Source organism: Prenolepis imparis, unplaced genomic scaffold, assembly GCF_030444845.1.
Source record: "Prenolepis imparis isolate NDT839.2.m4 unplaced genomic scaffold, iyPreImpa1.0 SCAF_18, whole genome shotgun sequence".
Lineage (NCBI taxonomy): Eukaryota > Metazoa > Arthropoda > Insecta > Hymenoptera > Formicidae > Prenolepis > Prenolepis imparis.
Genome location: NW_028141176.1, coordinates 324,905 through 352,490, shown reverse-complemented (window position 1 = coordinate 352,490; position 27,586 = coordinate 324,905). Strand labels below are relative to the sequence as shown.

General features: G+C 30.9%; 1 protein-coding gene and 2 pseudogenes across 1 annotated transcript; 1 reads left to right on the top strand and 2 right to left on the bottom strand.

The window, feature by feature from the left end:
• Nucleotides 1-1,695: 1,695 nt before the first annotated feature.
• LOC145946659 (uncharacterized) lies at nt 1,696-5,560 on the bottom strand (annotated as a pseudogene).
• A 9,902-nt stretch (nt 5,561-15,462) lies between these two features.
• Nucleotides 15,463-18,059, bottom strand: LOC145946685 (uncharacterized; annotated as a pseudogene).
• Nucleotides 18,060-25,499: 7,440 nt separating this feature from the next.
• LOC145946684 (uncharacterized) lies at nt 25,500-27,313 on the top strand. Its single transcript, XM_083056443.1, has 4 exons — nt 25,500-25,709; nt 26,627-26,786; nt 26,899-26,998; nt 27,100-27,313. The coding sequence occupies exons 1-4, from the start codon at nt 25,500-25,502 to the stop codon at nt 27,101-27,103; spliced, it is 474 nt and encodes a 157-aa protein (XP_082912569.1). The 3' UTR covers nt 27,104-27,313.
• Nucleotides 27,314-27,586: the final 273 nt, after the last annotated feature.

Sequence of the window (27,586 nt, the reverse complement as noted above, 5' to 3'; positions counted from 1 at the left end):
ACCACCTTGCGGTAGATAGCATGGTGCGCTTTTTTTATAGTGGTTTCCCCAATAGGCCTAATCCACTATTTTTATGTAATGCATGAAGCAAAAGTTGTTGCACACGCTTTAATTTATGAACAATTGATTATCAATAAATATATTTATATTAAGACTGTAAAGATTAATATATAACATAACTGTTATATACTTAACATTTACTTAATAATGTTATTTTATTATAATTATGTAACGAAATGTTTTTTTTACGTAGGACACATTCATAAGAAATACAAACTTTTTGTATCAAAAATGATAACTACATAACTTTTAATAAATACATTTTTATTAAATTAATATAACTATATATAATTAACTCATTGGCATATGAATGAACATGACGCAAAGATCGCAATCACTGTTGAAACAATTGCAGAAGGGGCTGCGCACAATAAAAGGAATAAGGAATAGAAAGAAACAGGAATAGAGAATAGACAAAATTCTGCGTTACTAAATTGCATTTCATATATTTGATATTGAACTGTTCCTTATTTCTTATTTCCCGTTCCTGATTTCTGTTTTTTTATACCCTGTTCTTTATTCTTTTTATTGTGCGCAGCCCCTAAATCTCAGACCATTAAGTCTTATCAAATCTACACTAATCTACACTAAATCTACACTAAATCTACACTACATGCTGTAGGTTTCCTTTAAATAATTATCATTTATATATGCTTTTGATGTCTCTTTTTCCCAACATGCATGTGTATTTGAGAACATCTTTTTTGTTATCTTGGTTGAAGAAATTATATTACTCATATCGCTCATTTGCTGCAACAATGACAGAACTCAAAAATGAAAAATTTTTAAGTTATCAGCATAGGGAGAAAAGTTGCTACATGTACTATTATTAAATCGTGTCTCCTAAAAAATAACAATTTTTGAGCTATATCATTGTGACAGCAAATGAGCGATATATTTTATGTATTCATTAATTCTTACCCTCTATGTATAGAATACCATATGCCAATGATTTATATCTTTATATTGTTAAAATATGTTCTTTAAATCTCACTACTATTACTTGTATCACATTATTGCTAATAACAAAAATGCTTACGATTTTACAATTTCTTAGCATGATCGCATATTAAACCTTATTTATTTAATCCGTGATAGAACCTGATGGCAGTTTGTGATTTATGCTAATGTTTCAACTGTGATTGCGATCTTCTACTACGAAATTGAAAAATTTATACTTATTTTTGTTATTATTTAAAAATGATGTTTATTAAAAAGTAATATAATTTGCAAATATTTAATATTCTATGCATTTGAGCGTTATTGCAATGCAATATCATGATACAAGTAAACATAACAAAAGAAAGGATTAATATATGTGTTCTACGTAATTTCTTTTAATATTTTTCTTACTTTTTTCTTACCTTTTAGTTTTTCTTATAATTTTTTTTCATCTTCTTTCTCTTTTGTATCTTTTTCTTTTTTTAGTTTTCTTAATTCTTTCTTAAATTCTGTTGCTTTTTGTACATTTCCTTTTTTAATCTTTTACACGTTTATTTGCCTCTAGTTTTCCTTATTTCTTTCTTAATTATTTTGCTCGGTTGCAGTCTTTTTACACATGCTTAACATGATTGTTAAGTATTTCATATATTCCTTTCATCAATTTTTCCATTGATTAATTTTTACGCAATTATTTTACTTGTTTGAAAAATTTTTCACTTTTCTGCGAGGTGCACTAGTTTTTTTTCCAGCGCGATTATTGTATCTAGTGCGAGAGTATATTTTTACAGTAATCATATATCTTAATGTTTGCACTCGATGATTATGTTACGTCTAGACTCAAGGAAGGAAGAGTCGAAAGGAAGGACGTAACTAAATTTATCTTCGAACGACGGCAGACTATCCGTCATTTCGACCCGAACGAACGTCTGGGCCCAAATAGGTCAACGACCGCAAGGGTCGCTCTTACTCTATTTAAAGGGCCGTTCGCTCGGTGGTCCCTTTTCGGCAAGAGAATTTAATCTCTTTTGCGCAGGATGGGACCTTGTGCGATCTTGGTTTACGGGAATGAGTGGGAACGGGCTTGCTAATAAATGAAAATCATTTGTGTTGAAATTTATAAGTTTATTCCTAATATAGTGACGAAAGAGATTATATACATAATAATATAATCGACGGACTTAGTTGCTAAAGTGTGAGCGTATGTGTATGGGTCGCGGGTGATACATTAGTACGGAGGGCGTCAATCGAAACAACGAGGGAAAGTGTTATTGTTTAAATTTTAAGGTCCCGATTGGTAATACAATTATTTTTATCTAACATGGATATCTATGTATACATATGCGTGTGTGTGTGTATATGTGTTCCACGGGTTTTACGAGAGGAATTCGATAGTGGAGCGGGGATAGGACCTTAATAGGAGCTGAACGGGGACACCCGGTCCGATTACGAAAGAGTCCTCGGGGACATCTGCTAATTCTGGTAACTGGTCAATTAACCAGTCTCGGAACTCTTCTTCCGTGAGTTCTTTGGTTTCTTCCTGAGCTTCGAAGGAAGTAGGGGTGGGTGGAGGAGAATCCCCGAGGATGATAGTGGAAGGAGCGGGGGAAGGGGACCTCGGTGGTTCGGAGAAACAAGGGGGGAGCGGGGATGAGATCCGCTGAGATTCGTCGGGTGACTCGGGCGAATCGCGAAAGAAGGGAGAGGGACTCCGCTGAAACTCAGCGGGGGACTCAGGTGGATCTTGGAAAAAGGGGGAAGGAATGCGCTGAAATTTAGTGGTACGGGAGAATAAGAAGGGAACGGAAATCGGGAGTCTCCTTCTGTTAGTTCGAGAGGGGAGGGGGAAGGGGTTCGTGGAGGTTCTTGGATTTCCGGTTTGGAAATGGGGGAGGTGTTAGGTTGATAGGGAGATATGGGTGTGTTTATATTAAATGTGGTATTCGAAAAGTTATTGGATATGCTAGTGTGCTTCTGAGTCCATCTTTCTAGTGTCTCGCGAGTTAGATGGAGATCGTCGCGCAGTCCCGCAGTAGCCCGAGTCAATTCTCGCCTCAACCGACGGTTTCGACGGTTTCGCGCTGATTTAGCTGCCGCTCGCGAGGGTCGTTTGCGGAGTTCGTTCACTATGGGAACGAACGAAATAAGGAATAATTGATAAGGGGGATTTATCAAGAATATTTCTCGGAAATTCTTAGATCAAGGGATAATGAAAAACATTTTTATATAAATGTTTCCTCATTTATTTCTCTGTTCCTTAAATTAAATAAAGTTGAAGAGAAGAGAGGTGGGGAAAAGAACTCACGGATTACTTTACTAACGCAAAGAATCCTGAGTGATTTTGAGAAAGGGGAAAAAATCACGGATTACTTTACTAACGCAAAGAATCCTGAGTGATTTTGAGAAAGGGGAAAAATCACGGATTACTTCGCTAACACAAAGAATCCTGAGTGATTTTGGGAAAGGGGAGAAATCATGGATTACTTCGCTACGCAAAGAATCCTGAGTGATTTTGAGAAAGGGGAAAAATCACGGATTACTTCGCTACGCAAAGAATCCTGAGTGATTTTGAGAAAGGGGAAAAATCACGGATTACTTCGCTACGCAAAGAATCCTGAGTGATTTTGAGAAAGGGGAAAAATCACGGATTACTTCGCTACGCAAAGAATCCTGAGTGATTTTGAGAAAGGGGAAAAATCACGGATTACTTCGCTAACACAAAGAATCCTGAGTGATTTTGGGAAAGGGGAAAAATCACGGATTACTTCGCTAACACAAAGAATCCTGAGTGATTTTGGGAAAGGGGAGAAGATCATGGATTACTTCGCTAACGCAAAGAATCTGAGTGATTTTTGGGAAGGAAAAAGAGGAGAGTTAATGGGATTCTAAGATAGTTTTCAGAGAAGTAAATGATTGCGCTTAAAATTAGATAAATGAATAATTGAAAGATCCGAGAGTTATTCCTTTTAAAATAAAGAAATAAAAAAAAATAAAATAAAATAAAATTAGGAATTTAAGAGGGTCACTTACTACTTATTGAGTGCGTAGGTAGGTGTTAGCTATTCTGATTTTCCCAGGTGTGAATCTGGCTAAGGACTCCTCCGTGAGGATGGTGTTCCACTCACGGTTGTTCACTCGCGAAAATTGTCGTAGTCGGTGAGCACTGAGCACACAATGATCTCACAAGTGTTACTGCGAATGCTCACGAGTTCGAGATTCGAACAATTTACGGACTCGAAGGATGGTGGTATAACTTTTCGCGAATGATCCGCGTAGGTTTGAGAAAAAGATTGAGATTCTCTGAGAGATGTCGCGGGTATATATACCTTCTTGCTCCTCCTTCCCGTTAGTTTGTTAATATTTCCTGACGAATAGGGAATTTTTCAATAACGCCCTTTCAGTCCCGGAGGCGTCTCTTGACTTTAAAAGTTTACCGGGATTGGTCAGGGCTTTTGTTTAGGGCCCTAGGTTTTGACCAATGGAGAATTTGTTGAGGTTTATATTTTTATTATCCTCTCGAGATTATCTCGGTGATCTGTCAGGCGGCATTTGTTTGGATTCGGTTATCGTTGTTAGTCTGGTAAAATTTTATTCGTTTTCGAGTGGAAGTTTTCTTCTAAATTTTTATTGATTTTCAAGTGGAGATTTCCTCCTAAAAAGTTTTTATTACTTTTTAAGTAAAATTTTCCTTTAAAAGAAAAATTTTTATTGCTTTTCAAGCGCGAGTTGTCAACTAGTCAAAGCAAAATTTCGGGCACCGCGAGTTACATCTGGTATGTATATATCTCTTTTTTTTATTTATTCGATTAACCGTCTCCGGTCAGCTGCTTCGCCTGCCAGATCATAGTCTTATTCCCACGCCTGTGATTTTTCAATCATCGCCTTGCGTTCTTTGAAAGAAAAGAATCGTGGAGTCCACAGGACGTAACAATTATAACACTCGTAATTAATATCAAACCATGTAGCATGTATTTTATTTGTTTCTTCCATACACTCCGCAACAATTTTATCAAGAATTTGTGTAGATCCCCAATAATGCTGCCATGTTTTATTAAACACTAATAACTGTATTTTCATTATGTTTATAAAAAAACTTGTTGGGCGTACTAATTTTGTAATTGTCGGAGCGTCTTCATCATCATTCGGATATTCTCTAAATTGTATGTATTTCTCATTTGCTGTTAACTTGTCCATTGGCGTTTTCATCATAACATCGCGGCATTTTTCACAATTACTTTTTTGAAAACTTCTACGTGCCACAAATCCAGCGAAAAAATGCTATAGCATTGTCATCGTAACTGCTATGTTGCTCATCATTTTCGATATCTTCGTTATCAAAATATTCGTCGATTATATTTGCATCCTCTGCAAGTAACTTATCGTTTTGATCTACTTCATATTCTGGAGCTGTACTGCTGGTTTCCATAACATTTTCTATAACCTTAGTAAGTTTACTCGGTTCATTAATAAGAGTCTCTGTTTCTGGGCATTGTACATTGCCTTTGTCACTCGTTTGAATATATCCCGTGGAAAGTATGTGCCTGATGGAAAGTCGTATCATTCTTGCGGTCGGATTAAAATTAAATCCTCCGCGTTGTCGAAGTTTGGAAAAGAAATGTTCCACGGAGTCTTGATTGCATAATCCTGTTGCTAATTCAAATTCTTCATTTTTACTTAAGAGTGTTTTATAAGTTGCAAGAATAGCTTTTATAGTTATAACAAAGCCTTTGAAACAAGGTACTTTAGTTATTGTTTCTGCTGATTTTGACCATCTTGAACACCATTCCACAAATTCTGTTAATAAAATCTCGATATCTGAATTTTTAGGAGATAATGGTCGTTTTCCGCCAAATTTCATCTTCAAACTATACGAATTGCAAGCATCGATAATATTATTCATGCGTTCTGCAAAATCTGCTGTAACTTGCCATGTATTTGTATTTAATTCTTCTTCATGGCCGGCTGTTTTTATCGCGGCTGCAAAAATATGACTGAATAATTGGAATGCTCTTTTCACATTCATAGCTTCGAAACTATTTGGACGAATGTGCGCTTCTGTTATGTGTGACAATAAATTAGAGCCTCCTTTTGTGGAATTGTCGATGGACCATGTCGTTTCAAAATCGGAGTAGGAAGCAATTACATTTCCATCGCAATAGATGTTGCTATGGGTCCTGAGGAAACTTGCCAATCTTTTCACTAGATGCGGGAAATCAAAGGAAGCGTAATATTTTTTTTCTTTATACATGAAAAATGGGTCTGATGTATCAACACCGAGTTGAGCATAAGCACTTTGATTGGGTGTGCCTTGATCACATGTCAGAAGTTGCACATCAGCACCTGTTTCATTTAATCTATCTAGACATTCTTTTAATAAAATAATTATATCATCCGCCTTCATACATTTTCCTGAAAGAAAATATGCTATAGGTTGACGCCATGGGTGCCGTGCATTTAAGCTATCTAAACAAAACACAAACACACATTTAGCTCTCTCTGATTTTCTACCTAGAGGTCCGAGATCTACAAGGCCTTCTATTTCATTTAATTTGGATGAATATTTCTCATATGATTTAATATACATTTTATCCCATTTCAAAGCGCACACTCTTTCCTCCATTGGTAATTGAGATATTTTTTCTTTTAATTTATAAAATATAAAATTGCAGAATCCTGGTCTCATGTCATATTCTTCTAACCATCTTTGTATTGTTCGCTGTCCAGGAAAATTGCAACCCGCTTTCTGTAAGCGACAAAATGCAGAGGCTGAATAATAATAAAGTTGCCTTGATAAATTTCTCTCTTCTTCTGTATATTTTGCATTTGGTGTATGTAGCTGTAAATTTATCATAGCTTTTGCCGCAGGGTGTAATTCTTGTTCATTTATCAATCTTTTTAATACCTCTTTCTTTTGTTTTTTTCCCTTTGGCTTTTTAGGCATACGTCTCATACGTAGCCGATATTTTAAACTTTTTATGTGTTTTCGCAACCGAGCATTTTCACGTTTTAAATTATTAATTATAATATGTAATTCGTTCGTATTCTTTGTTTTATTGATTTTTTCTTTCTTTGGCAAATCAGGTTTATCAATTATTCTTTCATAGCTGGGCGACTCTATATGTATCCATTCTATGATATTTTTCTCTTCCGTTGGAATAACATAAATTTGATGGTCTATATGTTCTAAGTGACCGTTCTACCGGTTGCTCGTCCATCATTACGATATCTGGATTTATTGTACAACTGGTAGATGCAATAACTGGTATGGCGTTTTCTTCGATTACTTCAACTGCTTGCTGTATGTCTACTTCTTGAGCTACTCCATCTATTTCCATTTGTCTGCCTTTTTTTCGCTGTGCATAATTATACTCACTTTTAAAATGGATTGGTACAGCATCCCGCTTCAATCTTCTTTTTGTATAATTTTTGAAGCAGTCATCATTAAAATGATCCTCGCACAATCCTGCACATCTAAGGGACTCGGGAGACCATTTTTCCAATCTAGTATTTCCTGCAACAGAAATAGAACAAAAACATTTACCATGTGTGTAGATGGGTGAATGACTGCAAAAACGTCATGTATTTCATAATATTTCTAATTAATCATGATAAAAAAAAAGAAAGAATAACATTACAATTCAGGCAATAACAGCGAATATTAAAAAATATGAAAAACAAAATTGAGCACAATTATACTACAAATAAAATATAGTTCTAAAATTATTCAAAGTTAATTTATTTTACGACGGTCAGAGAGAGAGAGAGAGAGAGAGAGAGAGAGAGAGAGAGAGAGAGAGAGAGAGAGAGAGAGAGAGAGAGAGAATTCTAAAAAAGCTAAACAAATTCGTAATTATTAACATAAATTTCGTATAAACACACATACACACACACACACATCGATATATCTATTCTCGAGTTTTATTTGTAAATCAACTGAGAAAATATTTCAAATACATATTTTTTATTAATAAACGTTTGACAAATTTATTTATTTCAAATTATGTATAGCAAAATGAATAATGCAAAAAATAAATATTGCTAAAACAATAATAATAATATTAATTTATTTTTAAAATATTCGTAAAATTATATTTTCGTAAAAGTTAATATACTTTCGTAAAATTCCAAACTTTTTACTTTTTAATTTCTCAACTTTATAAATCTTTTGTTCATCAAATCTATTAATTTATAGCTTTTACATTAAATTTTCTAAATTTATACATTAATTTATAAAATATATATTTTTTATATTATCTATTGTTCAAAGCTGCAATAAATAATTATACATTTAATCATTTATTCCTGTAATTTAAAAAAGATCTGTTAATTTGCGACTTTGAGGACAAAAACAAATAGGCAATAAATCTACGATGACAGATACGCCAATAAAAAACAACTTAAACATATAAACACGTAACAACCACCGCGCCGGAACACAACCGCCGACGTCACGAAAAGCATGCGCGGCCGCGTCACGTGGGCTCTGTAAGGCCAATCGATCGCGCGATCTAAAGCCTCGCGCATGACAGGCACGTGCCTACTCTGCGCGGATCACGAGGCAGCCTATAGCGTACGGCGCCTTCAAGTCACCTCAAACCTGTTTAAAAATAAGGATAATTATTGGCGCTCGGCGAAAAGGGTGACTCCTTTACCGAATCAATAAAAGGAGCTCACCTATGATCATCCTGGCCTTATCGCAGTTATCCGTCGTGAAACTGCATATCGCACGCTTGTTAAACCGCTTACTCCTAGTTAAAACCGCTGTCGACACCCGCTATCAACTAATAAACGATCTCAAATCACGGACTAGAACTTTATTACGGCACTATTGTTAGTAGTGACAAACACTGTTTTGTTGTAAATGTTAAATTTTGTGTTAATACAGTAAACATCACTGTTCAAGAATCTTTGAAATATTCGTTGCTTATAAAAAACTGTTCCAATAAAAGAAAAATGTCAACACAGAACAGTGCAGCAGAAACGTAAATATCTTAATATAACGTTTGTAATGTATTCTTAATATCCAGATATCATAAAAAAGCTATGCTTGCTAAACTGGCTCAGTAGAAACTCTTATTATTTAAATTGATAATAAGAGCACAAATGTAAATGATTAATCGATATTTTCACATTTCACATCAGCAATGAGCAGATTAATAGTCTCGGAGCAGCTGCTAACCGAGCGGGAACATTAAAGATCAATTTGCAAGCAGAGTGCAATAAAACTCTTTATTTAGATGGTATATGTTTTTAAGTGGATTTCGAAATCGACTCGTCTAAAAATGGATCCAAAGTATATGCCGCATGCACTCATTGCATACCGAAACAGTTAATTAAAGGAAGCTTGAAAATCTCTTCAAATTACGTGTCGCATCTGAAAGCGAGTTTCTCAATTTTCTTTTTAATACCTTTGAAATAAATACACACAGTTATATTTAGAATTGATTTCATATTTCTATTTTTGCAGAGAAAACATTGTAATTTATTTCCCGAATATGCAGCGCACAAAAACGCTAAGCGACAAAACACGGAAGGATCTAATACGATTCGCAGAACAACTTGCGCTTTCTCGCAGGAGCTGTTCGAAAAGAATATTGTTCATTATATATTAGAGAGTATGTCACCATTCAGCATTGTCGAGCTTCCAGCGTTCCGACAAATATTTGACAGTGAGTGAATCTTTTTTTTCCAATCATTAATGTGTATTTGAAAGCTTTAAAAAATGCATTCATTATTGTAGGCTTCAGAATAAAGCATGGAGACAAACCTTTACGACATCTGACTCGCAATATCGTAAAAAAGCAAATCAATATTATTCACAACGAGCATATGGAAGTTATTAAGAATCATCTGAAAAATGTTAAATATGTTTGCACTACAGCGGATGTATGGACTGCACCCGATCGTAGAATTATCGGTGTTACAGCTCACTGGGTAAATATTTCTGAACTTGTATTAAAATTAAAGCTTGTTCCGATTGTATCTGACGTTATTGCTTTTTACAGCTTTGTGAGAAAACCTTGAAGAGAAAATCTGCTGCTCTGGCTTGTAAAAGAATAGAAGGTACTCATTCGGCTGAAATTATTGCCACTGAGCTAACTAGAATACATGAATTGTTTGGATTAAATCATGAAAAGATAGTAGCGACAGTTACTGATAATGGATCCAATTTTGTCAAGGCTTTCAAAATGTTTGGCTTAAGCAGTAGTACTATTTTAAAAAGTGAACAATCAAACACGGATAATATAGATCAATTGGAGGAAAAACAAATGGATGACCTAGCTGAAATGAATGAGGATGAAAACATTAATGAAATGGATGAGGATGATGCCGCTATTAATAATAATGTTAATGATGATTATAATGATAATGATGATGGCGATAATGATGATCCTATAGATAGCGAAGAAATAAATGATGAAATTGATGTCATTTTACCTCGACATTTGAGATGTGCAAGTCACACGTTACATCTCATAGCTTCCAGTGATGCAATTAAAATAATAAAAGAGGACTCAAGATTGAAACGTTTGCACGAAGAGGCAATTGAAGAATGCGAAAAACTTTGGAGACAATTAAAATCTCCTAAAAAGCGTGAAGCTTTAAAAAAATATTTAAAATGTGCCTTGAAACGGCCTGTTATAACAAGGTGGAATTCTTTGTACGATTGTCTCAATCAAATAATCTCATTAGAGAATAAATTGACTATTAATGTACAACAATGTGTCAATTTTGAAGTCAGTATTAGGGAACATCATTTTCGATACATAAGAGATTATTTAACATGCATGAAACCTTTGGCTGTAGGAATCGATAAAATTCAAGGCGAGACGACCTGTTATTATGGTTGCTTAGTGCCTCTTTTATTAAGTATAAATAACAAGTGGACAGCAATGCTTAGAAGCAATAATCTTATATATTGCAAAAAATTAGTGGAAGGAATGCAGTTACGTTTACTGGACAGATTTAATGACTTTTTTGAAATTCATGGTCAAGGAGAAGCTGCTGTTCTTGCTGCGATAACACATCCACAATTCAAAGACCGATGGTTGGCTTGCCTGAGCGATGATAAAAAATCAAAAGTGCAGCAACTTATCAACGCGGCATTTAATGAAAATGAGAATTTTGAAGTTCCAGAAGAAAATATGGAATTGGACGATTTTTACGATTTTGGCGAAGGTGTTACGCAGTCCAATAGATCGCAAATTTTTCTATGTCAAGGGGAGAATACATTAGAAATTTTACGATTTCTGAATAATCCAATTAAGACTTTAAATATATTAGATCAATATCCACAGGTGAAACAATTGTTTATAAAATACAATACCTGCTTACCTTCGTCAGCACCAGTTGAAAGATTTTCATACGCAACTATGATCAATATCGCTAAATATAATAGATTAGCAGATGATTCTTTTGAAAAAAGAGTAATCGCCGCGGCAAATGCGAAGAAAACATATGTATAAATGTGTGTAAGATAAGACTAAGCATTTAATATATATTTTTCCATTTGTTTAATATTCTTCCATGTTTTAAATAAATGTATAATTAAAAATATTTTCAATAAAAATATAACTAAAAAAAATGAATTATTTATTATTATGAATTGTAATATAGAAAATGTCTACTACGTACAAGAAGATTTTCACAGTGGCTACTGCATACGAGAAAATCGTTAGAACGAAGGGGAATGATTGCGTTCACTCATATTAATCGTCAATCGAATGGACTTCAATTAAATTGATTCACTTCGTCGTAGAAGGAAGGGAAGTCTTTGATTACATTTGCTTAAATCAATCATTAATCGAAGAGATTCGCATCAAATTTGTTATGATTAATCATTAATTAAATAATTTTCGATTAAATTTTCCCTAATTAATTGTCAATCGAGCAGTCTTCGATTAAATTTGCTCGGTTCAATCGTCCATCGAATGACTTTTAATTGAATTCGCTCATACTAATCGTTAATCGAACTCTTCGATTAATTTCGTTTATATTAATTGTTAATCGGATGACCTTCAATTGATTCCGTTCATATCAATCGTTAATTAAACAACCTTAGATTAATCTCGCTTATATCAATCGTCATCGAATGAACTGCGATTAACTTTTTTTTAATTAATCGTTAATTTTTTTTAATTAATCGTTAAAAAATTTTAATTATAATGGTACACTTCAATTGATAATTAAACATGGTAATTAATTGAAAAAGTAATTAATTATATACAACTCTGCATTGCGGCAATGTTACAATCTTGCAAGTTGCAATGTAACGGTGTAGAGACATTACAGAAACATACAATTGTAATATTTCATGAGAATGTTACAGCAACATTCCAGAACATTACAAAAGCAATATATCCCAAGTAGCAAAATGACGTCATAATGACGGTAAATTTTAGTCACAAAAAGACCAATTAGACGTCCTAGTTAGGTCTCATGAGACCCGAAAATGACGTCGATATGTCACATCCATGAGACGTCATTTTCTGACGTCTTATTGACGACTAATATGACTAATATTAGACTTAAAATTGATGAAATTTTGACATTTTGTGTGTGCACTTTCTGTAGAAGAAATTTTAATATGCTAACAATAAAAACTTTGATATTTTAACAATTAATATATGATTAGTTTTAAATATCTTCTTGATAGCTATAACATGATGCACTGCATCAATAATCATCATAAAACATGTTAGAAAGATATTTTTCCTTCTAATGTGTTTTATGATGATTATTTCATGCAGTGATGATGTTATAGTTATCGAGAAGATATCTGAAACTGATGCCATATATTAATTGTTAAAATGTCAAAATTTTTATTGTTAAAATATCAAAATTTCTTCTACAGAAAGTGCGCACACAAAGAGATATATTTTTTGTTTTATTCATTGGAAAGGATTTATACTTTTTAATAAACAACATTTAGTATTTCTTACAGAACTCATTTTAATGAAAAAATTTATACAAAAAGTCCAAAAGACATTTCATTAAATAATTCCATTTCTTTAACAAAAATACAACATAATTTTATAATTTGTTTTAACAAAACAGATTATTCTAATCTTATTAAAGTTATCTTATTAAATCTTATTAAACTTATTCACATATACAATAGAAATAAACTACAAAATAAAATATATAATCTCACATATATAATCACAGTGAAATGTTATAAAATAAAAATTGTTATACTTTATTATTAGATATTAGAACATTAGACTGCACATATATTATATTTGAAGAATAATTCTTACTTACAATTAGTAAATGCCGCTAAATAAGTCAGAAAAGAATTTGTTTATTCAATTTGATGGATTAAAGGAAAATAAACCCAAAAATTATTTTCATCAGGAAGAACAATACATTTTGCTAGAACATCCTCAAATCGAACTATGACAAATTCAGTTGACAAATCTTTTATACGAAATATATCTGTAAACTCTGAATTATAGGGATATATATAATATGGATAATAACACAAAAACTGTTTTCCATAGAAAAATAGAATGTTATCGTGACATCTAAGTAAAATGTTATGAATTTGTATTACTTTTTTTCCTTTTATATAACAATAACAATCAGCTTTACGATATTGCCATACATAGAAAGTTAAATTTTTATATTTTGTTTTCTTAAACATTTTATATCTAAATATATCATTAACAGGAAGTGGTCCTGAATTATACTCTAAAAACAATATAGGAATATTATTTTTTGCAGAATTTTCATGCTGTGAAATGTTTTGATAGGTAACATTAATTTCTTTTAGACGTCTAAAAATCTGTTGTAATGGTTTATAGGGAGACCTAATTAAATTTTTGAGAATATTCAAATAGTTTTCAAAAGGAAACGCTGAATAGTGGTCTAACGGTCCAAATTTTTCAACATCAGTACTTAGATGACACAATACATGAACATTGTAAATGAGAAATTGAGAGCCATAAATGTTTTCACAATGTTTTATAAACATAACTAAAAGCTCATTAGCTAATTGAGTGCCTGTCTTATTAATATGTTTTTCAGAACACAATAAAAAAATGCTGCAATGAAATAAAAGAAAATTTTCATAAAATGCAATGGGCAGAATGTCTTTCAATGCTACAGGACTTAAATAAATGAGGAACATTCTATATTCTGTAGCTTTCCAACGTGCAAGCTCAGTCAAACTACGAGATTTTCTATTAAACTCAACAGGAATAAATCTTCTATAATAAATTAATCTCTCAGATATAAGATTTAGTAATCGACTAGACAAGCGTACTTTTAAATTGCCACACGTCCAACTATTTAAAAGTTTTCTCATCACACCTAAACATACGGCATGCATGTAATCAATTGGAAAATTTGTAACTAAACCAATTGGAAGTTTTGAAAGAGGAGAAACACCTGTATGATGATCTTCATCAATAAATAACTTAAAATCTAAATCTGTTCTTCTGGGAGCTGAAACATTTCTAAGGACAACTCTATTTTGAACATATTCCCCAGTTTCTGTACATTTATCACAAGATGAATAACCATTATGTGACTTCGTACATTTTATGTAAGCTCTAGCTGGAGCATCACAAATAAAACTATGAACTTTTACAGTATATAACTTATTTTCAAATAAAAATCCTTCATGTAACAATTGAAATAATTCATTTACAAAGTCTTCTAAGAAAATATCAAGTGGTAAAGGTTTAGAATCACCACAGTACATAGCAATAACAAAAGGATTTTCATTAGGATAATTTTTTATCAAACCTAAAATAGGCCATAACTGAGTGTTTGAACTTTTAAAAAGGGGAACTCCGTCTATATTAAAACTAACAATTATTTCACTGTTTTGTAACTGTGACGTACATCGACAAAGGAATTGTTTCAATGGCTGTAATAAACCTATGTAACATAATTCTCCTCTTTCTAACTGCCGATTTGGCATAGATAAATTTGTTTTAATAAAGTACGGCTATCTAATGGCAATTTTGAATGAAAAGAGATTAGAATTTGTAAAAGATCATTAAGGGCAGCTTGAGGAATTTTACGTTGTACAGCCCAATGCCTCAATTGATATAACAAATTTTCTTCGACACTATCTTTAAATAAATAAGGTGTGGCTTTAATTAAAAACTTGCGTACTAAATTATTAAATAATATATCGGTTTCATTATCAAAATCTTGACCCATACAGTTGTCATTAATGTTAATTGGTTCATTTATAAAATTGAAATTATCAGTGGAAATATTTGGGATTGCGTTTTCATTATCACTATTATCAATGCTATATTTATTTCTTTTTTTTTTATAATTAGTTTGTTGATTTTTAATCTGTTTTTGCTGTATTTCGTTCCAAGTGTTTCTCATATCTGTTGCAATTCGTCGGTATAGCTGGCGGGTACTTACAATATTTTTTTTTCTGTATGTAATTTTTCCAGTCATTTTTCTTCTTTATCAAAATAATAATTTTCCATCCTTTTATTCATTCTGTTTCCTCCTTTTTTCTTGATTTTTTACTCTGTCAGGAGCGTGCTTCAGCTATATCTTAATACTATCTTCTATTTCCTTATTGTTCACGCCAGGTATATTACGTTTGATGGAATCTAAAAAAAATTAACGAATCATGCAAATCATTAAAAAATATCATTGACATAATATATAAAAAAAAGCATACATATGAATGAAATATATATATACTCACCTATAACTACAGATCTCAAACATAAATCTGAAAAGGGTCGTTTATTTAAACGTTTTCCATAAAAGCTAAATTTGCTGCCAATGTATCTATAAAAAGGTATTTTAGAATTCTTGAGACCTTTGAAGAGACATCTCATCCACCAATTGTAGATAGATCAGCATTCTGAAAAGGTACGAAATTAAGATCACATAACATACTTTTTTTAATATTAAAAAAAAACAAATTATATAAAGACTATACATATGTGTGTGTGTAAAGTATAATAAAAAATATAAGAATTCCACACACCAGAATATCTATTTGTGTCTTTTCTTGAAGTATTTGTTCTACATGATCAACATCATGTAAATTTTTCATAGGTGTTGTGTTCTTGGGATCGCTGAGACGGTTATCAATTAAGAAGACCTTGATTTTATTACTTTTATCCACTTATTGTTATATTACTGTATTTTTGAATGCTTCATACAAGTGCGAACTAACGGAGATCCTGCTTCATTGTTCTCTCTTTTTCTTGCGCACGCACCCACTCTCGATATCCAGGCGCGTCACTGTACGCGGTAATTATAAAATAATGTGACGTCATAACAATAGGAAATTGAAAACCAAAATCTTTTTGGAAGGGCAACACTTCCTCTTTATTCTGTAAAAGAGCTAACAGCTGTGTATTCTGCGTTTTAATATAAGATAGAAGACGAATAATCTCTTGAAAAGCTGAAAAAATCGATTTAAGAAAAATTTACTAACTATTATTGTATTGTGTAAAACTCTAGAGAGTTATCAGTATTTATTCGAAATATATATATATATATATATATATATCGTGTATAAAATTTATATTTTTGAAATAATTTCAGAAATTATGTAGTTATTAAAGAAATAAAATAAATAAAAGAAAATAAATAAAACTTTTTGTTTAGATTTTGTCAATGCTGGAATATTTAAAATTTAATTTGCATTATTAAATGTAAAAAAGAAAAATTTTAAACAATCCAAATAAAAAATGTACCTTTTGAATCTGTTGAACTATCATCAGTTATGCTGCATGACGTACTAGTCTTGAGAAATCTTCTGTCTTTATCTGCAGTAGATCGCGATGTGTTATGTCTTGGAATATTATGTAGAGTTTGATCTGTGACTCTACAATCAGTATCGGCCAAATCTGCTTTAGAAAAAACAATTTCAGAAATTAAAGTTACTAGAATAATGTAAAAAAATATTTTTTTTTAATTTTAAGCGATTCAAGTAGAAAATGTCATACCTATTGAGCCATCTGTTGAACTATCTGTGACGTATGTACTAGCTGTACACATGCTAGCTTTATATGTACTGTCTTTATATGTGTTAGCTTTATATGTACTATCTTTATATGTGTGTCTGTCTCTATGGTCTGCAGTTATGACTTCAGAATAATCTGTATCGGGCGAATCTGAAAATGTTTATAAAATAATATATAAAAATGTTATTGGCATAGTATTAAATTTATTTAACTTATTTTTAAACGTATATGCATTCAAAATTATATAGATAAATAAAAACAATAGTAAAAGAATTTCAGCATTTCTATTTAATATCAAATTTTCTTTGAAATAATAATAAAGCAATGAAACGTTAATATTATTATAATAACATTAATATACTAATGCAATTATACTGTTACTACAATTATAATAACTTGCTTTGTCTACAAGTTGAAGTCTTTTCTTGAGTTTTTTGAATAGTTCTTAAAAATTTCTTTTTTAATTTTGGAGGCCGAAGATCATCAACACTTTCTTCCTCATCGCTTGATATAAACCGACGAGGCGTAATTTTTTTCCTTTTAAAAGTCTGGACTTCTTGATTATCTGTTTGTAAATCAGATGTGTCTTCTGACAATTTGCATTTCTGTCGAGCTTTTTGTAAATCATCTAAAATAATTCTGTACAATTAAATATCTATAGCATTTCAAAATATAAAAATTAAATTAATAAATAGTATAGAATTATTATCGTAAATAGTAAACAATAATTAATTGACAGAATGCAAAATAATTTTATTTATTGACTTGTATAATCAAAAATATTATTATTGATTATATAAGTCGATAAATAAAATCGTTTTGCATACTGTCAATTAATTACGATTTTCTTATTAATAAATAATTAAAATAATTAAAATTTAACTTTTTATGCTTACCGGTTTCAAATAAACATCTTTGTATTGGATACAGTTTCCATTTTTCAGTATCTGCATGTACTGTATTTTCTAAAATTTTATCAAATGTTTTTTGATCTTTCATAGGTGGCCAAAAAACTTCTTTTTTTCGAGGAGTCAACCAAATATTTCTTACAACTGCAACACCACCTCCATCATTAAATTCAATTACTACATAAGACATTATGCCAACATTTTTGTATTAATTAGTATAATAATTATCGTGTAATCCTGCAAGAATAATCTTTTTTATATAATACTGCATTATTTGTTAATTAAGCCCTGCGCACAATAGTGAAAATATTAGGAATAGAAATTATTTAAAATAATAAAAATCGAAAAAACTCTAATATACAAATACAAATTTGATTATAAAGGGCTCTTAATAAGAGTATAAGTGCCCTTTATACCCCCCCCCCCCCCGAATTTGTATGTCAAAGTCTTTTTATTATTTCAAAATAATTTCTAGTCCTAATGTTTAATATTTATTCTTAATATTTTCTCTATTATGCGCAGGGCATCCTCAAACCTCTTACTCTTACCTAATTTTTCTCATTTTTGTTTTAAGAGGATAAAAAAGATAACTATGATAACAAAATGTTCAACAAACTAGTTTAAATTTATACGTATAAATTTTACAAAAATTATGTAAATTACTTATTTATAAATTATATTGTCGGTTAAAATGCACATGCTCGTACATAACCATTAATGTTCCCGCCAAAGGGTACCGCCGTTGCCACTACGGAATTCTTTTAGCACGATTGTATAATAAACCTCTTGACTGAGAAAAATGCTCAAGCTCACGCATTTAATCTATCACATCTGCGTGTATTCTCTCTTTCAGCTAATGAGTTTTTTAGAACACTCTGGGAAAAAAAATTCACTGGTCACTCGCAGTCTTAAAGCTGCATCTACCGATGAAATCTTCCTATTTTTCTTGCCTCTCTCTTTGTATATGTCCTTTGATACCGGTGAACTAGTAATCGGCAATTAATTATATTATCACCCGCGTCGTTAAAAATCACGGTCTCCAGGAAATCGTCTCTCTCGTGCATAGGAGACATACACGCAATCAAATACACCGTTGTTTTGTCTTCTGTGAAAAATGGCTGCGTTTGAAAACATTCTTAATAATTTGACCACGGACTACTCTGTGAGCGTGGTCGCACGTGGTTACAAACGCAGGTATCTACAGCACTTTGTGCGCATGCGTGAGTACATCAACAAAAAGACTTTATTCGGACGACTTTAAGACGTCTTCAAAATGACGGCTTTAGTTGGTCTAAAAAATGACGTCTTATAAACGTCCATTATTAGTCGCTGACGTCATAGACCAAAAATGACTAAAAATAGACGTCATAATGTCGTCTTCTGACGTCACTTTGGTACTTGGGATGTATATATATATACATATATATTCAATTTTTATTTATAGTCGCTAAATTTGTTTATTTATACCGTTATGATGATCTTAGATCCAACCATAGGTATATAGGAAATATATTTTTATACATAATATATATATATTATATATATATATTATATATTTATTATAAAATAATTTATTTATAAATATATAAAATATATTTATTTATAAATTATATATAATAATATATATCTATATTTCTATGTCTAATATGGATCTAACGCATCATCATCGATGAATAAGACGGCAAGTTAATATATTAATTATTCTGCTGAATGCAAGTTATCGAAATCGTTCATGTGATCGGTAACGTACATACTCGCATGCGCATTGCGTACGTGTAGAAAGTTCGGGAGAAGACTACGCATGCGCATTGCGTATGGAAAATTTCGAGTTCCGGTTCCGAGAGGACTGAGATTGGAAGAGGACTTGTGTCCGTTGTCCATGTTTTGTCCTGTTTTGTTCTTTCGTACGCTAATGTAAAGTTGGTGTTTATGCATGTGTTTTGGATATCTCGAAACAACTATCTGGATTGTGAAGTACATAAAGAAAAATTATAAGAAATAGTGCAAGCAGAAAAAGTTGGCTATTTCATTTTCCTTGCACGTGGCGATCAGTAAGTATATATATATTATTTGATTCACATGCAAAATTGTGCTTGATTTTATAACTGTTTCTATATATATATATATATATATATATATATATAATATTATATTTTTATTTATTGTGACATATTTATTTCAGTTTTACTCGCTATTTACATTCATAAATTCATTCATCCAACATATTTATTTGCATTGCAAAGATATATGGAAGTGCATATTAGTATATACTGCGAAAAAGGAAACCGCTGAAAATATATATAACACAGAGAATAATATATAAAAAAGAAAATATAAGAAGACATCGTACAGGTATATGTATAAATACAATTATTTCTTTATTCTTAATCAAACATAGTGATTTTGAGGTTATAGTAATAATAATCCTGAGTATACATATTACGCACATGCTTCTACTATATAATTTGATAAATCTTGTACTTATTTTTATTTATTTAACTTTAAGAAAACATTGAGTCTCTAAATTTTAATGTGTTTATCTTATTAATTAATTCTCGTTTTTTTGTTACATTTTTATATTAAAAAGATATATAAACTTATTTTTTTACTTAAGATATTTTATTATTTTAATATACTTTTATTATTTTGTTTCATTAAAATATTACGTTATATATGTAATATTATTAAACGTTTTTATTTCTTATATGAAATATTAGTAACATATCTGTTGCACAAATATCCGCAAGTTCTTTATTTCACAATTGCAGTACAATATTTTAAAAATGTATTCTGGAGGTAAAGTATAAGAATAAAAATTTATTTCGATTCTATATCATAATATTTTTATATTCTAATAAAATATATTTTTTAAAGCAATACTTGTATTAATATATTAACGATTATTGTAATAAATATGTCTAACGCACGAAAAAGAAACCTATTTGTTTCAAAACGTCATGTTAGGAGGATTGTTGAAAATGAAACTAACATAGATATTGCAGGATCTTCTAAAGGCATTTTAGAACAATCATTTACTATCAATGCTTCTTTTAAAGATTTAGATTTGCATAAAAATTGTAATGAAAATACTCATGCATCTATCGAGAATAATGATAAGGTTTATACTGAAATTAATAATGATAAGGTTTATAGTGAAATTAATAATGATAAGATTCATAATAAAATTACATCTGACAATGAAAATTATTTTCAACAATGTGTAACTAATAATAATAATGATATTCAAAGAAACAATGACAATTATGATGATGATAATGAAAATGATGATCATGACTTTCGCAATCCTGCCATAGAAATTATAAACGAGGTTTGTAATGATGCTGATGATGACAAAAAATTTAAAAATGCTATAGCCACATGGGCTATATCATATAATATTAATCATAACGCATGTAATGCACTGCTAAAAATTTTACAACAACATACGTCATGTAACTTTTCAAAAGACATACGAACTTTATTACGAACTCCATGACAAGTTCATACTATAAATGCATGTGGAGGAGAATATTTTTATTCGGGTTTGGATAATATTATAAAAAAAATGTTATTAAAATCTCATGGGAAATATATTAATTTACTTGTAAACATTGATGGTCTTCCGTTGGCCAAGTCATCGAATGCATCATTATGGCCTATTTTATGTTCAAATACATTTAATAATGAAGTATATCTTCTTGGTGCATTTTTTGGAAACAAAAAGCCAGAAGATTGTAATATTTTTCTGCAACCTTTAGTGAATGACTTAATTAATTTAACTATTAAAATGAGAGGCTCTAGTAATAAATAATATAATAAAAGAGGGCTAATTGAGAGCCAAGCGTGGTAATTAGTACGCTGATGTGTTCTATTAAAATAATTTTATTTGTTGTACGTTTCGGTCCTCATTTTTGAACCATCTTCAGCATCTAAGAAATGCAACCAAATATATATACTTACAGAATTACAAATTATAACAAAGATTCTCGTTAATACATACGTGAGTAAAATCTAAACAAAGTTCTAGACAATACAGTGGCCCATCGCGACCAAAATCCGCATCTTATTCCAGTAATCGAAGAGATCGAACATCTCCACTTACTAAGCACATGTAACGAAGGGAACACGATGATCGAACTAACTCAAAGTCGCTTTTTACAATATAGTGTCAAAGTCGTGGTAAATTGCCAATCATCATTACCGTACACAAATATATGAACCCCCTCCGCAAAGTCATGACAATAAAAACTGTTTGTATTTATTCTAAGGGGCGAAAATATATCTCCTTATACGCACCGCCAAGTCTTGTAATGTGATGTCCGCAATGATCGGAGAGAGGGGCGAACCCATCGGTGTGCCAAACGTTTGTCGATAAATCACATCCTCGAATTTGAAAAACGTCGAATTCAGAACAAAACTAATTGCGTTTAAAAATTCATCACGGGGTATTTTGCAATTCTTTTCTATATATATCCATCTTTTTCTAACGCTATCAATTGCTAGATCAATAGGAATATTAGTAAATAGTGAGACAACGTCAAAGAGATTAATTTAAACTCGCTTGGTATAGTTCTGTATCTCAATTGTTCGACTAGTTGAAAACTATTATTTAAATGGCTCCTCGGCTTTGGTATGGAATCATTATTTATTCGTGTAAAAAAGTAGCTAATTCATATAGAAGAGTGTTAATCGACGAAACAATTATTCTTAGTGGGTTTCCTACTTTGTGGATCTTTGGCAGGCCGTAAGCTCGTGGAAGCGTGCCGTCCGTACAATTCAGTCTTTTATACTTCAAATCTGTGATGTAATCGCATTTTTTCCAATTCATGACTAAAACGTGAAGATCTCTAATTAGTTTTTTAGTAGGATCTTTTTTGATTTTAATATAAGTGTTATTATCAGCAAGAAGTTCATTCATTTTTTCGAAATATTCTAATTTATTTATTGCTACCGTAACATTTCCTTTGTCTGCTCGTGTGAACGTTATGTCAGGGTGGTCTCTTAGGAAGCATCTAGTCATTTGTGACGCCTTAATGAGTTCTTTATCTAAGGATGATTATTTGAAGGAAAAGGTGGCAAGATTATTTATGATTGGTGTGATTCGATTTCGGAATGACCTTCGAGAACTGGACGGGAGTCTGTCTATATTATGGTCTACAGATTTAATAAATTCTGTGATGATAATTTCTTTATTATTAGTTGGTAGGCAGAATTTTTCGCCTAATTGTACAAGGCCTTGCACTTCTTTAGGGATGTGTAGGTCTGTTAAGTTAATAAACCAGTTATTTTTTATGTCTAGTGGAGCGTTAGGAGTTATTTGGAATTTGCCCGGTTCTAATTTAATTTCTATGGTATTAGAATTCTTCAAAGGAAAGGCCGGTTTAAGGGAAAATTCGTCTACTTTATTTTTGTCATTTATTGGATTTGATACTGTCAATAATGGAATGTTACAATAATATCTCAACGTTTTTATTTTGTTTAAATTAATTTTATTCTGTTTATTTGATAGCCAAATGAACTTTTTATTTAGTCTATCACTTTCACTCACGAAATGGAAGTGGAGAGATCTATTCTGTGTGCGGAAAAAATTGTTACATTGCGTAATAGGCAACCCCTGCGTGATCGAGTGTGTTAATTTATAGGTTTTTATGCGCAAGTATCTTAAGTATTTATACGTATCATACACTTCGTTCGGATCATACTCATAGCAAATCTATGTGATATAGTCTCAAATTTTTTACGAGAATAATTACAAAATAAATTGTTAGAATAACTTTTGAATTTGTTTAGATGTGGTAATATTATATTAGATTTGATACACTTGTTCAAGAATTGAACTCGCACTTCATTTTTAACAAAGAATTAATTACTTAATTAATTTAAGTAATGGTTATATTTATGATAACAATGTAATTATAATTAAATTATTTGGTTTAATATGTGATGCACCAGCAAAGTCTTTTATTTTGAATGTAAAAGGTCACACTGGATTTTACAGTTGCACTAAATGTACAATCAAAGGAAAGTATATAAATGGTAGAGTTTGCTTTCCAAATTCATCATATTCTTTAAGAACTAATGAATTATTTGCTATTAATGCTTATAAGAAATTTCAAACTGGTTATTCGATTTTAAATAATGTTCCAGGATTTTTACCTATAAGTAATACTCCGTTAGATTATATGCATCTCATATGTTTGGGTGTTGTTAAAAAATTAATATTGTTATGGATAAAAGGACCGCTTTCTATACGTTTAAGTAGAAGAGCAATTAATAGAATATCACATTTGTTAATTTTGCTTAGATGTACTACACCAAATGATTTCGTCAGAAAGCCAAGATCCCTAAAAGATATTAAGCAATGGAAAGCTGTCGAATTTAGAAACTTCCTTTTATATACTGGACCTGTTGTATTAAAATATACATTAAACAAAGACATATATCATCATTTTCTTACATTTCATACAGCTGTCACAATTCTTATTCGTCCAGATTTATGTCGAAAAGATGAGTTAATAGATTATGCTGAAGCTTTATTAAAAAATTTTGTTTTATCTTTTGAAATATTGTATGGCAAACAATATATATCACATAATGTCCATAACCTTTTGCATTTATGTTCCGATGTGAGAATATTTGGTCCATTAGATAACTTTAGTGCTTTCCGTTTCGAAAACTACATGATGACTATTAAAAGACAATTAAGAAACAATAAATTCTTTAAATATCGCTAGTAAATTAATCAAAGGATCAATATTGAAAATAATCGACCAAACTAGCACAAATTTTTACACTTTATTAAAAGTTACGACGTTTCGACCATATGGTTGTGGTCCTTTTCAAGTATACACTAAAATAATACAATTGAAAATTAAACTTATAAATCTAAACGGTCCTACAATTAAGAAAGAATGAAAAACCGTTGCAACAACTGATTAAGAGATATTGTGAAAATGAAAATTTCTTATTACCAAATCCTATTTATAATAATCAACATTTATATTCGCTTAAATATTTGCACAATAATGGACCGATTTCTTATGATTGTGATAATGTTCAATCACAATATTTTCAAGTATCAACTGAAAAATTTAATATAAATTGTAAAAATGACAATAGTTACAATAGTTGTTGCCTTCTAAAAAATGGACATTATGTTGTTATTTTAAACATAGTAAAAAAAAATGAAGATATTTTTGTGATAAGTAAAAATTGTACATATGTAAAAACTTTATAAATATTACTTTGTCAATCTAGCGAATTAGGTATCAAAATAATGACAATAAATAGTGAGGAAATTTTTTCTTATTCAATTGCAGATGTGAAATGTAAAGTTTGGAAAATTCCTTGTACGAATCGAAAAAATGTATTTGCTATAGTTCTCTTAAATCATACAATATAATATAGTATATATTAGACATGTACAATCATGCGTTAAGCTTTGTGTCCACGATACTAGAATTTGGTCCGAGTTCTTGGACTGAGAAGTTTGTAGCCAATTAATTTGTAACTTTTACGGAAAAGCGGCAATTTTACAAGCGACATTTTTTCACAAAGCTTTAGACATATTTTCAATATTTTTAATATATACATACAAGTATTTAGCATCCCCATTTAGTTCTCCAGAAAAATGGACACATATATAATAGCAGAATTCAATGATGGTCTACAATTGATACCAGCATTATGGCACAATGCAGATAGAAATACGTGCATTTGGCCCAGTCATTTGAAAAGTAAACTTAGAATCAACAAAGCTATAATAACAAGAGAAATGCCACAAAATTTTGAATGGGACGAATTACCTATTAAAAGAATTGTTGGTAAAGCAGGTAAAAAAGTAGTCATATTTGAAATTTATGAAATGGATAAAAGAAGTATTTGCACATTAAAATACGCACAGTGCGAAAAGTTGGTTTTATTATTTTTTAAAAATAATTTTATTCAAATGCAAAACGTATTGCTGCATAATATTTTATTCAATATACTATTATATATTTCTTTAAATTGTTTTGTTATAGAATATACTTCTAATATTTGAAACTTAAATAAAAATATATAATAATATTTTTAATATTATTTTCTTTTATTTTTTATTCCTTTTAATTGTTTAATCTTTTGAGTTTATATTGTTGCGTCTCCCGGACACCTCTTGCAAACCTCCCGAGATATCTCACTCACACAACCACTCTCACTCGCGCGCGAAATAAATCAAGACACGATTGTGAACAGATTGGTGTTTAATGGAGTGACGACCCTTTGAGATACAAATAGAAGAAGTACAATTAATATTGGGAAATTAGTCAGAGGTCTCGTAACGTCAAAACGGTATGACAGCTAGACCAAGACTGACATGGCGATGAAAAACAAAAGTAACCCGGGGGTTGTTTATCAACAACCCTCTTGACGACGATCTCCCGGAAACGTATAGGGGATGATCTTGAAATGTAGATCCGAGAATGAGGATGCAGATCCGAAGGGGCGCAACAATATGTATTATATATTTAGGTCTTATATAGTATGTTTGTCATATATAGTTTGCTACATACTAACAGTAATAATTAAAAAATATTTTTTATAAGAATTACGGATTAGAAGAAAACGGAGAAAAAAACTTTATACGGCTGCTTCAATTTTATATTTTAAATAAATTATAAAAATTACTAATAGTAATAATATTTATAATAATTTACTAGTAATATAGTAATAATATATAAAATCTATATACTAATAATTATAAATTTATATATTTTTCAGAAAAATCTTTTTAAACTCGTGGGTGGACACCCTGCACATGTTCTGATACGTAACATACTTAAAAAAGCTATAACAGATATTTTTGCACAAAATTTTAGCTGGGTTGGAAAAAAAGGGAAGAAAAGCTTTCAAAACTTAGGTCTTGCACAAATAATTATACGTAAGCTTATTTTTAATATATGCTTAAATTAAATTTATTTAAAGATTTAACAAACATACACACACACACACATGCATATTTATATTGCTTTGAATAACTGTTTATGTTATAGAAGCTGTTCGTCAAACCCATGAACATGTGACTGACAATGAGATTGGAGAATCTATTTCAAAGTGGCTTGCTCAAGCTACTTTACGGATTCAGAGAGCCAAGTATGTATATTTATACGATTTTAATTTGCGAATATTTTATATATACTTTGAGTAATTATATAATTTTTAATTCTTATTCGATAATTTTTAATTCTTTATAGGTAAAATCAAATGAATTAATAACAGAATTATATATCCCAAAGATTGTTCCGAATTGTGGCTCTGGAATGTCAATACGCCCGATTGTGAATTACACGTGAAATTAAGCTCAAATATAATACTCAATAATACTCAAAGTACGGATGATGACTAACAATTTGCGGCTCATGTTATCGTGATTCGAATGTAGCCAGAGGGCTTCGTGGTCAATTTTATCAATGCAATATTGACGGCAATGTCTTCGATTTGTGGGAAGATATAAGAGACAAATGTCTTGGTATCGCAACGATGGAAAGATATACACATCATAGAATTCGAGGATATAACTTTGATGATTTGTATTTAACAATGTTGCAAAAAGATCATCCGGTCATTTAGCATAAAAAAAGCAGATCGATTTGCATTACCGAATGTGGCCAATCAAAGTGTGCATCTTTGCGACTTGTAAGATAGATATGCCTTATAAGATGTTTTCAAGGAGTTACTCAA

Coding starts and splice junctions, on each gene's coding strand:
- LOC145946684 (XM_083056443.1), top strand. CDS start 25,500: ATGGACACATATATAATAGCAGAATTCAATGATGGTCTACAATTGATA. Junction 25,710..26,626: donor TTGGTAAAGCAGGTAAAAAA/GTAGTCATATTT, acceptor TATATTTTTCAG/AAAAATCTTTTTAAACTCGT. Junction 26,787..26,898: donor TCTTGCACAAATAATTATAC/GTAAGCTTATTT, acceptor TTTATGTTATAG/AAGCTGTTCGTCAAACCCAT.